Source organism: Sphaerodactylus townsendi, linkage group LG05 (genome assembly GCF_021028975.2).
Source record: "Sphaerodactylus townsendi isolate TG3544 linkage group LG05, MPM_Stown_v2.3, whole genome shotgun sequence".
In the NCBI taxonomy this organism is placed as follows: Eukaryota; Metazoa; Chordata; class Lepidosauria; order Squamata; family Sphaerodactylidae; genus Sphaerodactylus; species Sphaerodactylus townsendi.
The window spans coordinates 53,344,104-53,358,774 of record NC_059429.1 but is presented as its reverse complement, the minus strand read 5'-3'; the positions used below and the strand labels follow the sequence as shown (position 1 = coordinate 53,358,774).

Sequence of the window (14,671 nt, the reverse complement as noted above, 5' to 3'; positions counted from 1 at the left end):
ATTGTGCAATATAGGGAGAGTGGGAGGGCAACCTATGGAAGAGAAGTGCGGGGGAGGGAAAAGACAATCAATACCTGCTGGGCTTTCGACTGCTGCTGGTTCACAGCTCTGCCCTCACCAGTCTGATGTGGCAGCTGCTTTTTGCACTGGCCGTATCTAATGGCTCTGCTCTGTTGACAACATGTGACCAGCATGAGTTGCTGCCCTTGCCTCTCCTCGCCTTCTCAGACAGCAATAGTGGTGGCAAGGTAAATCTGTGCCATGTTTAATGAGGAAACTTTGGTGAGGGACTTGTCAAAAGCCTTTTTTGAAGTCCAAGTATATTATATCTACTGGCTCACCTTATCCACATTCTTGTTAGCCTTCTTAAAGAACTCCCAAACGTTTGGAAAAGCAGGACTTCCTTTAACAGACACCATATTGATTTCCCTTCAGCAGGCTTTGTCTTTCAATGTGCTTACTCATTCTGTCTTTAGTAACAGTTTCTAATAATTTACCCAGGACAGATGTTAGGCTAAGTTCCTGGTTCCTCTCTGGACCCATTTTCAAACATTTGTTTGAAATCTCTAGTCCTCTAGTATGGAGGATGATTTACATATTATGATCATTAGATCAATTAGCAGTTGAACCCTGTAAGAACCCTCAGGTGTATGCCACCTAGACCTGAAGGATTGCTTCTTTTCATGTTACCTTTTACTTCTATGACTTTTTTTTTCTACATTTCCATTTTTTAGGACCTCAAAGTTGCACATTTCTTCCTTAGTAAAGCTGGATTTTAATTATTCCAATGGAAACTTCAAGTGGCAGGCAAACTCTTGAAAAGGAGTTAATGTGGCAGAAAACACTTTCTTTAAGCAAATGACTTTTCATTGCTTAATAATACTTAAAGAAAGAATTTCATTGAAAAGTTTACCGAGCATATAATTTTTTATCACTTTGACAAAAGGGTCGTGTTCTGTACCCAGTAAATATTTGTAGTAAGTTCATTCAAAAATTAGAGTGCGTATTTTCATAAGATACAATAATAATGAACCTGTCACAGAAGCCTCAGGGTATTCCTAGAAGATGAAAAATCAACCTATACCAAAAAGCAAATAGTAATCTTGCTAGGTTGAACAAGAAGTTGATTGACAGTTTTATTATTAGATAATTAAATCAGTGCCCAATAATATAATTATCATGCATCGCATTCAATAGAAATGAAAAGAATATTGGTTTGGAACATTTGCATATTCTTAATATAGATCCATAAATCACAAAGGAACATTTTTATCTTTAAAAACGTGCCTGCTATAGATTTTTTTTTGAGCATTTTATTTGAATTATATAAAGATTAGTATTGATAGGAAACCCATTATCCCCTCTTCAGTTCCCTTGGATTGACATCTGCTATTCAGGTAAATGTGTCCTCACCAGTTAAAAGAATACAGTTATTTGGAACAAAATCTTTGGAACCTCGGGACCCAAGTCCACAAAAGTAAAGAGAAGATATGATTGAAGAATAAATATTCTGTTTATAGAGTTCAACCCCCCTTACAGTACACCACTGAATATTTTGACCAGGTATTCTCCAGTGTTTCTGGGTTGAACACCCTGGGTCGAACATCTCTGGGTTGAACACCCTGGTTGGTGATTTACTTAGAACTTTTACAGCCCCATCCAAAGCCCAAGGCGGCCGGGGATGGTGCTGCTGCTGGGTCACTGCCTCTCTAGAGGGCCTTCTGGCAACATTCTGTTGCCAGAAGGATCTCCCTCCATAGGGCTAAATGTAGTTATACCTCCCAAAGGGGTTGATTAACTCTGAGCCTCAGGTTGCAGTGTACCTGGCTGGAAAACCTTGGAAGCCAACTAACATCATCCTCATCCCCGGGAACACCTAGTCTGTCACCCCTGTGTTGGTATCCAATTGGACTTCCTTGCACAAACAGAAGGGGCAAATGCATTGGTGCAGCCATGTACTGACTCCACTGGTCAACCCCCCACCCCCAGGATTGTGCTCATAGTGTTCTCAGAACAATATATTATTACCCTTTCTCATAGTCATGAACGTGCACATATTTATGAATTTACATCTATGAGTACAATTTTACATGGTTAAAAACCTATCTGGTTAAGATGTCACACAGATAATGAAAATTCCCTCTCATATTGTTATTCACCATAGGAGGGTGTTGTTATTGTTATTACACCATAGGAGTAAAAGTTTATGTAATTTCTTAACTATTAGCCATGATCGGTGGAATCTCCAAGATTAGAAGTAGCTGCTGAGGATTAAATAGAAGAAAAGGACTGTTGCCTTTCATACTTCCCTTGTGAGTTTCCTGTAAGGATTTGACTTGCTACTGTGATAAACAGGATGCTGAACTGGAGGAACCTTTTTTGTCTGATCCAGCAGGTGTCTAATGTTCAAGAGTGCAGTGCAAAATAGCCCATGGAAAATTGCCAAAAGATTTCCTGACAGGAAGTCAAATGACAGAAAATTCAAAGTTGGTCAATGCAATGCTTAACACAGTGGAAAATATTCTTACTTTACCTATGCAATGGTAGGGTGTAACATTTCAAAAGTATTTATACTAGTGAAAGAACTTGGAGAAATAAATTGATTGATGCTGCAGCTGTCAAGAATTGAAACAGAGTGCCAACATATATATATGACCCAAGAAATAATATGTATAATATTTCAGGGTCCTTATAGAAGTCAGTGATACTCTAGATGCTCAACAGAGTTCAAAGGAAACTCTGGGCTCATCTAAAGTGGAGAAGAAATTTTTAACATTTTCATCTCTGCTGAATTCCATTGCATTTCAGCATGTGTGAAAATGATTCCTTGTCTATATAAAAATTTATAAATTATGGATCATAAGACATCGGTGACTGTTGTTAGAACAGGCATGAGTGATTCACAAAACATTCTTAATTTTACTGACAGGTTGACACAGCTAAAGTTAATGTTAAAAAATCAGAACCAGCCATCATCCAGTTTGGATTCTCTAGGCTTGCAAAGTTAGTAGAGGCATCTTCAGTTTTCTGGATTCTCATGGAAATAATTTCCAATTCTCTGCATGGAGTAATCCAGATATACTTTGTCTTTTCAGATTTAATACATTTCCAGTGCAAAAAGCTGAGTACATAGGGACTTACCCAGGTCAGTTCATTGGCCTATCAAGAAGAGTATTGTTCATTCTGACTGGTCATACTTTTCAGGGGACTCAATAAAAGGTTTTCCTATCACCAGTCAAGGATGTAGGTAAGGGGGGTTCTTGGGTTCAAACCCCCCATTACATGTTCGAAGCTCCAGCCCAATTTGTGGGTTTTTTGTATTTTTAAGTGCTTTTTCAATTTTTGGCCTGCAGGGGTTGCAGTTTTTAGGTTAGCAGCACCAACATTTCAGGGATTTTTTGGGATACTCTCTGATGATACCACCCAGGTTTGGTTAGGTTTGGTCTAGACCTCCTGTGTTTTCCAGATGTTCACAATTCCTATCAGTTTCCTGTCAGCATGGCCAATTGGCCATGCTGGTAGGGGCTGATGGGAATTGCAGTTCCTGAACATCTGGAGAGCCGCAGGTTCCCTACCCCTGGTCTAGGGGGTCCAAAGCTATGGACTCCCAAAGGGTGTGCCCCATCCCCCATTGTTTACAATGGGAGCTAATAGCAGATGGGGGCTACACATTTGAGATTTCATAACTTTGGCCCCCATAAACCACACTTCTCCAAACCTGGGTGGTATCATCATGAGAGTCTCTTACTGATTCCAGCCAGGTTTTGTGAAGTTTGGTCTAGGGGGTCCAAAGCTATGGACTCCCAAAGGGGGTGCCTCATCCCCCATTGTTTCCAATGGGAGCTAATAGGAGATGGGGGCTACACATTTGAGCATTCATAACTTTGACCCCCATGAACCAAACTTCTCCAAACCTAGGTGGTATCATTAGGAGAGTCTCCTACCAATACCACCCAGGTTTTGTGAAGTTTGATCAAGAGGGTCCAAAGCTATGGACTCCCAAAGGGAGTGCCCCATCCACCATTGTTTCCAATGGGAGCTAATGGGAGATGGGGGCTGCACATTTGAGGGTCCATAACCTTGGCCCCCATGAACCAAACTTCTCCAAACCTGGGTGGTATCATAAGGAGAGTCTCTTAAAGATACCCTGAAATTTTCTGCTGCTAGCTTAACAATTGCACCCCCGACAGCAGGCACCCCCCAAATTTCCCCAGATTCTCCGTTTAAACCCACCCCTTTCAGCATGGATTTAAAGGGAGAATCTGGGGTCCCCAGTTTAAACATTGCAAGTGATGCTGTTTAAGGGTGGGGGATAATCCACCCCAAAACAGCATCACTTTAAATGTTGTTTTAACTAGGAACCCCAAATTCTCCCTTTAAGGTGGATTTAAAAGGCGAATCTGGGCTCCCTAGTTTAAACACCATTGAAAGTGATGCTGTTTGGGGGTGGATTCCAGCATTACAGAGGCTGTGGGGGGACTTAGATTTCATACCGGACTCCATTTTCCCTAGCTACGCCTCTGCCTGGAGGGGAGGGCAGAAGCAACTGCTGGCTGGGAGCCCAGCTGGTTGGTGGGGGCGGGACAGGGGAGTCTGCCACCACTGGCCTCAGAGAGCTGCTTTTAAGAACATAAGAAAGAACATAAGAACATAAGAACAAGCCAGCTGGATCAGACCAGAGTCCATCTAGTCCAGCTCTCTGCTACTCGCAGTGGCCCACCAGGTGCCTTTGGGAGTTCACATGTCCAGGACGTGAAAGCAATGGCCTCATGCGGCTGTTACTCCCGAGCCCCTGGACTGTTAAAACATTTGCAATCTCAGATCAAAGAGGATCAAGATTGCAGCCATAAATTGACTCTCCTCCATACCTGTCCAAGCCCCTTTTGTAAAGCCATCCAGCTAGTAGCCATAAATTGACCTCCTCCATAGAAAATGTTATTTTAAAGCTATCAGGTTGAGTATGCATCACCACCACCTCCTGTGGCAGCATATTCCAAACACCAATCACACGTTGCGTGAAGAAGTGTTTCCTTTTATTAGTTCTAATTCTTCCCCCCAGCATTTTCAATGGATGCCCCCTGGTTCTAGTATTGTGAGAAAGAGAGAAAAATTTCTCTATGTCAACATTTTCTACCCCCTGCATAATTTTATAGACTTCAATCCATATCCCCCTCAGACGTCTCCTCTCCAAACTAAAGAGTCTCCAAACGCTGCAGCCCTTTCCTCATAAGGAAGGTGCTCCAGTCCCCTCAATCATCCCTCGTTGCTTATCTCTGCACTTTTCTATCTCTCTTCAATATCCTTTTTTTGAGGATGTGGTGACCAGAACTGGAACACAAGTACTCCAAGTGTATCGCATCCACGCCTTTATATAAGGGCATGACAATCTTTGCAGTTTTATTACTTCAATTCCTCTTTCCTGATTATCCCCAGCATAGAGTTTGCCTTTTTCACAGCTGCCATACATTGAGTTGACATTCCCATGGAACTATCAATTAAGACGCCCAAATCCCTTTCCTGGTCTGTGACTGATAGCACTGACCCCTGTAGCGTGTATGTGAAGTTTGGATTTTTTGCCCCTATGTGCATCACTTTGCATTTTGCTACATTGAACTGCATTTGCCATTTCTTAGCCCACTCACCTAATTTATCAAGGTCCGCTTGGAGCTCCTCGCAATCCTTTGTGGTTCTCACCACCCTACATAATTTGGTATCATCTGCAAACTTTTATAAGCACTGGGGCTGGGGCGCGGCTTGGGGAGGCGTGGCCCCACCCCGAACCCCCCATTAAAAATCTATACCCACGTCCCTGTCACCAGCTACTTGAATCTTTTAACTGATATGCCAGGGTTTAACTTTGGACCTTCTGCGTGCAAAGCTGATGTTGTATTACTGATCCAAAGCCCCTACTTGATTAACTTTGGGAACAAGTAAATGAAATTGGAATGAAAATTCTTTGGTTGGAACTGAAAGAAGAACATTATGTATTGCATCTGATTCCTTAATCAGTAAAGAAGCTTAGCATTTAGACACTGTTCTCTCCAACAGAATATGGAAAGACAAAATTGATCCAGGAAGGTATTGTAAAAAATCCCAATAAGCATTGTGTTTGTCAAAAGTTATTACTTCATAAAAATTTATCATTCAGTAGTAATAGTGTGCTTTTTAGACATAGTGTCCTTCACCTTAGATAATTAAATTAAAATTGCTCTGTTCTGATCAATTTTTCCTGCGTTGTTGGTTCTGTTTTAAAAATTGTATAGTATGGTGGGTTCATGGCTTTGATTGTCAGTTTCTGGTTGATTATTTGAAGAAATGTTCTGAAGTTCTCCTCTCATAATTTTGTAAGAAAATTTTCTTGAATTTGACATGGATTTTTTAAAAAAAAGAATATTAGTATTTATTTTTTCAAAGGTTTTGCCCTTGTTTGAGTTCACTGACTTTTTCAAGGAAAATGACTCTACTTTTTATGAGTGGACAAATAACTAACAAGGATTGTTTACGCAAAAATACCTTGCTATGTACTTTTCCAGCTCATGTTAATACAAGTACAAGTCAGATTTTCCTTAACCTCATTAGTACTTCATCCTGCTTTTCTAAGCATGATGTTAAAGCAGCCAGTTCAACTTTCTACCTTCTGGTAACTAATTCATCAAAGAGGCATGTGAGGGCTTAAAGGGAGAACAATGTAAATGATGTATTTGGAATCCTGATTCACAAATACATGAATATTCCAGTCTGTATTGAAAGTTCCCTGAAGAATATTAGGAGTGCATATTTTTGAATGAAAGTGGACTTGAACCTGTGAGTGGTTAGACTAACTCCTCTGCCAGCATGTAAAAGACTATATTGAGCATTGCAGATTTTTTAAAGTAAGCTGCACAACAATGCCGTTTTAAATTAAATATTTTCATTATAAAAACAAGGAAACGATAACTTATTAACACATATTGATAGTATGTTTTAGTTTTCAAAATGCTAACATAGGGGTATGTTAAATTTTTTGCCAGTCTTAGAAAAGCAAGCAAATGCATTGCCTAGAAAGGGCTTCGACATATCTTGCATTCTTTTCCATAAAGCAATACCAGCTTTTCATGCTAATTTATACCACAGAATACTGAATTTATAAATAGTTTCACATCTATATGTCTCCAATACTAAATTGAATGATATGTCATCATGCTGACATCAGCTCTTTCTATGTTAGGGAATGCAAGGGACACATGAAATAAATATATGATGACATGCTAGCTGTGTGTCTAATGGCACATAGATAATTTGCTGCCAAAGGAAGTTGTGGGAGCTAATTTCATAAGGTTTAAGAGCTTGCTGTCATGCCAAACGCTGAATGTTTTTAGTGACTTAACAAGGGCAAGCTGTTAATGCTGAATAGGCAAGAGTAGTTTGTGAGATATCGTTGAAATTAGTTGGTGTATTAGAAGTTGGAACTGTGGTAAGGCACAAATGACACACACATAGAATTGTAAAAAAACAGCTTAAAACAATTTAAGCAAGGGAGCTCCTCTCACGCACAGCCCTATGGTCGCCATCTTGCCTCCCCTCCACCACGGGTTCACATAGAATTGTAATAGTGTGGTTTTCAGACAGAGACCCATTCTGCATGGACCGAAAAGACTGGTATGGGACTGGTAAAAATGCTGTTGTGGGGGAGGACTGTGCACAGCTGCCACAGTTGGAGCAAAGCCACAATGGCCCACCTCCCCCACAATGGCATTTTGTCTTTTGAAAAATGGCAGTGTCCACCCAGTATCAAGTGAACAGCACCAGATGGATGCCGCAGTTTTCCCTATGCCGCTTCAGTTCCCCTCTTACCCTCTCTCAGCTGCTGTCGCTCTGCAGACAGCAAGTATGCTGGTGCACCACTGCTCATGTGGCCCGTGTGGAATGAAACATCCTTCATTCTCTTAACTGCAGCACTCAAGATGAATAATCAAAATATGATTTCAGGGAAGGAAGAAGACCTGCTTGGCTGGTACTTGGACTGCAAAGTGGGCAGATTCATGCTGTTCAATCTCTTTTTGAACCTCCAAAGACTTTTTTTGGAAGGTTTTCTCTGTATCTTATGAAATCAGAGTATTGTGGTCTTTCAGCCCCACTCCCATCCCCCAATGGTTTGAGCTAAGGTCATTTCATGTGAAAAACATAATCTTGGTTTCCATTTAAAATGCTCTTGGAAATTAATTTTCCCTGTAGGATCTGCCAGTGTGAACAAAGACCTTGGCCTGTATCTAAGTCAGCAGAGTTAATGGTGTCAACAGTGTCAACTGAAGCAGAGTTTTACCCTTCTGGGTCAATTGAGCACGGTTGCCGGAAGAAAATGTAAATCTGCTTAGGATGGCCCTATTAGAACATGACTCAGTCATAAATTATAAGTTAAATAACTAAATCCCTGATGACAATGAAAGAAATTTACAGTGCAATTCTAAGCACATCTACTAGGAATAAGTTGGTGATTCAGTAAACCCAAATCACCAAAAAAAACACCCCAAACCCTTATTTTAACCCTTCCCCCCCCAGGCTGTTCAGCATAGCTGATAAAACCGAACATGATTCAGCTTTATCAGCTTGGGGGTGTGGGGGAGGATCCTAATGCTGTACTAGGTTCAGCCCAGCGCAACACTCAGATCTTCCCACTGCCATTGTTGCCCAAACTCTCTAGGGCATGGGAGATGGCAGCTGGGGGGAAGGGGAGCTGTGCTAGGCTCAGCCCAGCCCAGCATTTAGAAAAGATCTCCCCACTGCCACCTTGTGGCTTGCGAGACTAGAGCGGGGAGGGGGGAATATTCTGGCTGCCTGCCAATAGGTTGCAGTGTATCTCTTCCAGTTCTCCAGTAACAGCAATAAAGAGGGAATTCCACAAGTGTAGTCAAACAGTCTAGGTCAGGGAAGCCAGATAATATACTGAAGTCAGTAATGCAGTCTAAGGGTCAAAGTTCCAGGAGTCAATCAGGAAGGTGCCAACAGGTTAGTTGACCTGGCTGTATGTGTCCACGCCCAGCAACCCCCTTTCTAGGAGGCTTTATAGCCACTCACAAGAACTTCTCACATACAGCCTGCCTCTTAGGAGCCATCCTGCAAAAAATCATGCATACAGAGTACTCTCAGGAGGCATCTCATCTTTGCTAAGCAGCCAGGCATTAACTTTGTCTTCATCCACAAAATTCTGACCTCAGTCTCTTTCTATGGGCTTCCAGGAGGGCTGGTGACCCCAGAATGCTGGGGCCAGCAGGGAGGACTGGTCTGCCCTGACTACCTCAAAGTCAGTTGTTGGGGGTGCTTCTGAGCTAACTGTTGGCTCCACTTTAGGAGTGTATGATCTTCATGCTGGTCATCTGCTGCCAGCTCTGGGCTAGCTACACAGGGGCCCTCCTCCTCCAAGGAGTCCTCACTGTCACTGGGCTGAACCATGACAAGAGGTCCAAATGCTACACTAGGCTCTGACCAGAGCAGCATTCAGTTTGCAGTTCTTCTGGCTTCTCAAGTCCACATGGCGGAGAGAACTGAATTTTTTCAGGTTCAAGTTTTTTAAATTTGGGGGGAAAAATGGTAAAAAGCCAAATAAAGCCAAAGGGTATCAGCTTTATTCAGCATTGCCGAAAAATTTCAGATTTTTAAAACCTGAACTCAAAATTTACCAATAAAAATTATAGATGTTCATCTCTAACTAAGTCAATTCAGGTCTGTTCAGGTCAATTAAGTGGGTTTACTTGAAGGAAAGTATTCTCAGCATTTCACTGTTAAGTATGTGCTTAATATATTGTCCCATCATGCAAAATGGAATTTAAAAGTGGTTAGCATAGACTCTGGCCTTGATTAAATGATACATAAGAATAAAAATATATTTTAATGGATCTGCACATAATGGGCTTGTTCAGATGTACCATTATTTAGAAACATGTCCAAATGCATTCAGTTTTGTAGAAGAATTCTGCAATAGGCCATGCTTACAAAAGCAGCCAGCTGGCCCAGAAAAAAATAATAGAACGGTGGAGCAATATTATCAACACAGTTGCAGCCTTAACTACAGGTCAAGGACTGTCACTCCCTTAATAATGAAATACTTCCTCCATACCTTGATGTAGCACTGTAAAATAAAATATCACACTTGACAACGTTATTACTGTTTGGTCTAGGGCACTTACAGTAATGTTTTTTTTTTAAAAAATGGAATTTCTTCTGTTTCTGCCATTGTCAGAGTTGTTTATAAGAGGAAGTACCAGTTGATATTTTAGAACTTTAGAAATATTGAAGTTAAGAGAAAATACATTATACTGTTTTAATGTAATAATTTTTATATTTATTTGTTTATTTGTTTATTTAATATACCACCCACCCCTGAAGGGCTCTGGGTGGTGTACAATATTCACATTAAAAACTTCACGGATAAAACCAATAACAATGTGCTAAAACCATAGATAACAAAAACAAATACCAATACCAATTTCCAAACTATAACATCAGATGGCAGAATCGCAGTTCAAATTGCAATCCATAGCATGTTGTGAGGGTGGTTTAAACATAAGATAAAATATAAATGTAATGCAGGGAATGCCACTATGAATGGCTAGTTCTCACCAAAGGCCCTCAGGCCCTGTAGAATTGCTCACCTCCTGCACGGCCCTAACAGATAGTGGTAGAGAGTTCCATCAGGCACGGGCCAAGGCACTGAAGGCCTTGGCCCGGGTAGAAGCTAGCTGTACCAGGGACCACCAGTAAATTGGGGACATAGGGGAAAAGATGAGAGGGAACATAGGGGGAAAGTCCCTAAGATACGAGGACCCCAGGCCACGGAGTGCCTTGAAAGTTAAAACCAATACCTTGAAGGTGATCTGGTATTCCATTGGGAACCAGTGCAGCCAGTGCAGCACAGGTGAGATGTGGTCCTGTATTGAACTACCTGTGAGTAGCAGCGTTGCTGCATGCTGGACCAATGTCAACCTCCAGATCAGCCGCAAGGGAAGACCGAGCGAGTTGCAGTAGTCTAATCTGAAGGTGACCATAGTGTTGGTGACAGTGGTCAGATCAGTCTGGAAGAGGTAACTGTAGCCATTTTGAAATAGGCCCATTGCTGAAATGTAGTTCTCAAAGTAATCTTCTCTTTTCTGACTCTCTAGCAGCTTGCTGAAGCTGACACGGAGTAGCTTCATTGACTGATGGTCACAACCCAGCTGTGGAATGTTTCCTTAATGGCTAAACTTCAACAAGCCCTTTCAAGTATTCATACCTGATAGTGAAAATAATTTCTCACTCACTGTCTTTGTTTATTGGCTCTAAAATGTAATTGGTCTGCTCATGCCACCTGACTTGTAGTTTCTCTATAATTGTCTTTCAATATTCAAACTGACAACCTTTTTTTTCCTGCCTTCAGATATCACTGTGCTGAGCTAGTGCTTATCAGATACTTTTTTTGTTTTCTACTTTGCTTGCTTCTTGGAACAAAGGCTATGCTACACCATGGATATTTTTTATATAATCATTTTACTTTCTGCAATTACTTTGATGCTGCTTGCCCTCATTCATGTGGGTCTCTATGTGGGTATTGTTGTTGTTATTTTATTTGTTGAGATTGTGCTATTACTCAATAATCCTTAAAATATATTTTACTTAATTTTTGCCTCTGAGTGTATGTGTGCAACCCAAATCCTGACCCACATTGAGAGGTGACTAGTTAGCTTTATTTCCACATGGTATGCAGACATAGAGAAGAATAATACCCAATGGATCACAGTTTTACTGTGGTCTCACTGTTCAACATATTTAGGAAAAAACATGCTTACTAGAGTGGGTTACATGCCCCCTTCCCTGGTTAATCTCATCTGCTGTCTATATTTTGCACTTGATACTTTTGTGAAAAATGCTCCCTTGTTCATATGCATTTGTTTCTGAACCATACCAATTCATATTTTTGTCATCTTTTCTTGAAAACATCCAACAAAAAAAATTCACTGCCTGCAATCTATTAACACCGGTGTTCTTATAGTTAATTTGGGTTTAATTTGTAGGCAATTGCTTCTTATTCAGTGTCAGTTGATAAGGTGAACAGTTAACTTTTCTATTAAACTTTTTTTAAAAAAAGTCTGTAATAATCTTTCCAAGAGAGACAGACAAAGCATATTCATTGAGAATGAAGGAACAGCATACAAAAGTATCTTCAAGGCTATTCAAGACAAATGTTTTGATTTATTTGCCACTGCTCTGTTTTTGGAAACAATCTCTATCTGTGGCCGTTTCCGCATGGCAGCGGAAACGGCTGGGTCGGCGCTTCTCGCGCCGACCCGAAGACGCTGGGACCGTCTGCACGGACGGTCCCGGGAAGAGGCGGGCAGCCCGGCGCCCATGAAGCGCCCGGCGCCCGCTCTGACCAAACTTGTCCCTGGGCCTCGGCGGCGTCGCCGGAGGCCTGAGGAACCACGCCCCCCTGGCCCTACGTATTGCCTGCTTTCGGCGGCGCGGGGCGGAAGCGATGTCCCCAGGCCTCAGCGACAGCCGAAGCACCAGAGACAAATGAAGTGCAGGTGGTGGGGGAGTCCGGTGAAGCCGCTGCCGTTAAGCTTGGCAGCAGCTTCACTCGCTTGGCGTTTCCCCAAAAAGAGCGCTAGGAAGCGCTCTGGGGAAACGCCGGCTCCAGGCCGGGCGGGCGGTGCGAGGGCGGCGCAGCTGCGCTGCAGCTGCACCCCTCGTGCGAATGGCGGCCTGGAGACAGTGTTGTTACCGTCTCCAGGCCGTCATTTTCTGCCCGTGCGGAAACGGCCTGTGCCTTTCCTGTGGTTCCTTCTCTTTCCCGTTTGGTATGATCTTTTCAGTAAGATTACTATTCTTTATGTGGATGGGAATGTTTGGATTCTGTCCACACAGCTGCCGTTTTCCTTACCTTAGTCCCTGCTACTCCCCCAACTGGAAAGCTTGTACATACTTTTTTTTAAGTCAGTAATAGCTATAAAATTACAACAACCTAATGCAAAAATGTACTGAGTCACAACTTTCATTTTTAAACAGAAGTAAGTCTTTAGCCCTTTCGGTTGTGGCGTAATAAGAAGAAATGTACAGCCAGTAACTTTCTTTTTATGACTCTGCGACAAAAAGGGCTAGAGACTTATTTTTGTGGTGAATGCCGGCACAATCATGTGAATTAAATAGCTAGATACAGAAATACACACACAGCAGCAGGGGAAAATAGTGATGCAAGGAAAATTCAGGGAAAATTTCCATTTTTGTAAAATTTCCACTGTTGTAAATGCATCTACATTTGCAGCAATAGCGAGACTTACGCAGAGAGTAATCTCCATGTCAAAGCAGTCCAGGTGACACAGAACTGGATTAAAATAAAAGTCATGTTCTGTGACATGTGGACAGAAGGTTCTCACAAGGGCTTATATTTCCCAGCTTTCTCTTTATCCAGTAGGCCCCAGACCCCAAGAAAGCCAATGCTGTACTCAAAGAATCCTCACTAACAACATCTATGAGACATAGTGGGCTACATTAAGGAGGGGGGATCAGGTAAACTTGCTTTTCTTTGCACCTGCACTCACTAAAAATTTGCTCTTCCAAGCTTTCTGCATGAGAAAAATGGTCCCTCAAAGAAAATCTGTTCTCTGACTGTTTAGGAGTGGTGGATCTTTCATGGCAGTAGAAGCCTACAATTCATTCAATTATTTTTATAATGTCTTTAAAAATTATCTGTAGATTTTAGTATCTTTGTTCAGAGTTCCATATTTCTCCACAGCCTTTGAAAATGCACTGTACAAGTTGTGCCCTGGTCTCAAGCTCAGGACACCTTTTGCGAAGCCAACAAGGTAGCAAGATCGACCAGACAGAGTGTGTAATACGAATGAATGATGCCCCCACACGGGGATTTGGAAAAGATGTTGGAAACAAGACAAGCTTGCGAGTCATAGCTCACTCCAGCATTCAAAGGATTTTGCGGAATCGCAATGAACTGTTAAATATGAGCCAAGGGACTGTATTTATCTTCTGGGGTCCCACCATTTATATGAGAAGAGACGGAAAAGGGTTAGTTTATAATAATCTGCAACTGATGAATCAGATTCTACCTCAATTAAAAGTATACATGATATCTCGCCACAAGATGCTTCAGTTTGATGATCTCTTCAAACGGGAAACTGGAAAAGACAGGTAAGAGAACTACAATATTTCCAGGTCTGTAACAGAACACATTGTACATTCATTGCATTTTTTTCAACATCTCTAGATTGTACTTGTCTTCCTTTTGTTTCAACTAACACGTAATATCTTATGTGTCAAATATCATCACTTAGCCATGGCAACATTAGGCACAGCTACACAATCAAATAATTTATTTGCCCATCAGTTTCTAATTCTAAAAATAGCGTCTCTGTACATCCACCAAAGAGAATTGCAAGCAGCATAGTAAGAAGGAAGGCACTGCATTTAAATTTCACTTTAGGTAATATACCTGAAAGCAGATTTTTACTGGTTTTGAAAAATCGGAATTGATGGGTTTTATTTTTATGGAGCCAATGCTGCCATTTTGTGAATTATAATGGCTACTTATTGAATATAAGCATTCCTGGAACATTGCAGCACTAAAGCTTCTTGTAAAACAAATACACATTATTCATACATTAGGTGCTTCTGAAGTGCACATCTTACATCTCCAACTGGGGAAAAG

The 14,671-nt window shown here is 41.5% G+C and overlaps 1 protein-coding gene across 2 annotated transcripts in view; it reads left to right on the top strand.

Moving 5' to 3' along the window:
- The window catches only part of ST6GALNAC5 (ST6 N-acetylgalactosaminide alpha-2,6-sialyltransferase 5), a 122,995-nt gene that overhangs the window by 87,881 nt on the left and 20,443 nt on the right, over positions 1–14,671 (top strand). For both annotated transcript variants that reach the window (XR_007244615.1, XM_048497670.1), the window contains exon 3: positions 13,745–14,154. Coding sequence is in view for 1 of the 2 variants with exons in the window: in XM_048497670.1 (XP_048353627.1) it covers positions 13,745–14,154 (410 nt within the window). In the remaining variant the exon portion in view is untranslated. The remainder of the gene's footprint in view (positions 1–13,744; positions 14,155–14,671) is intronic.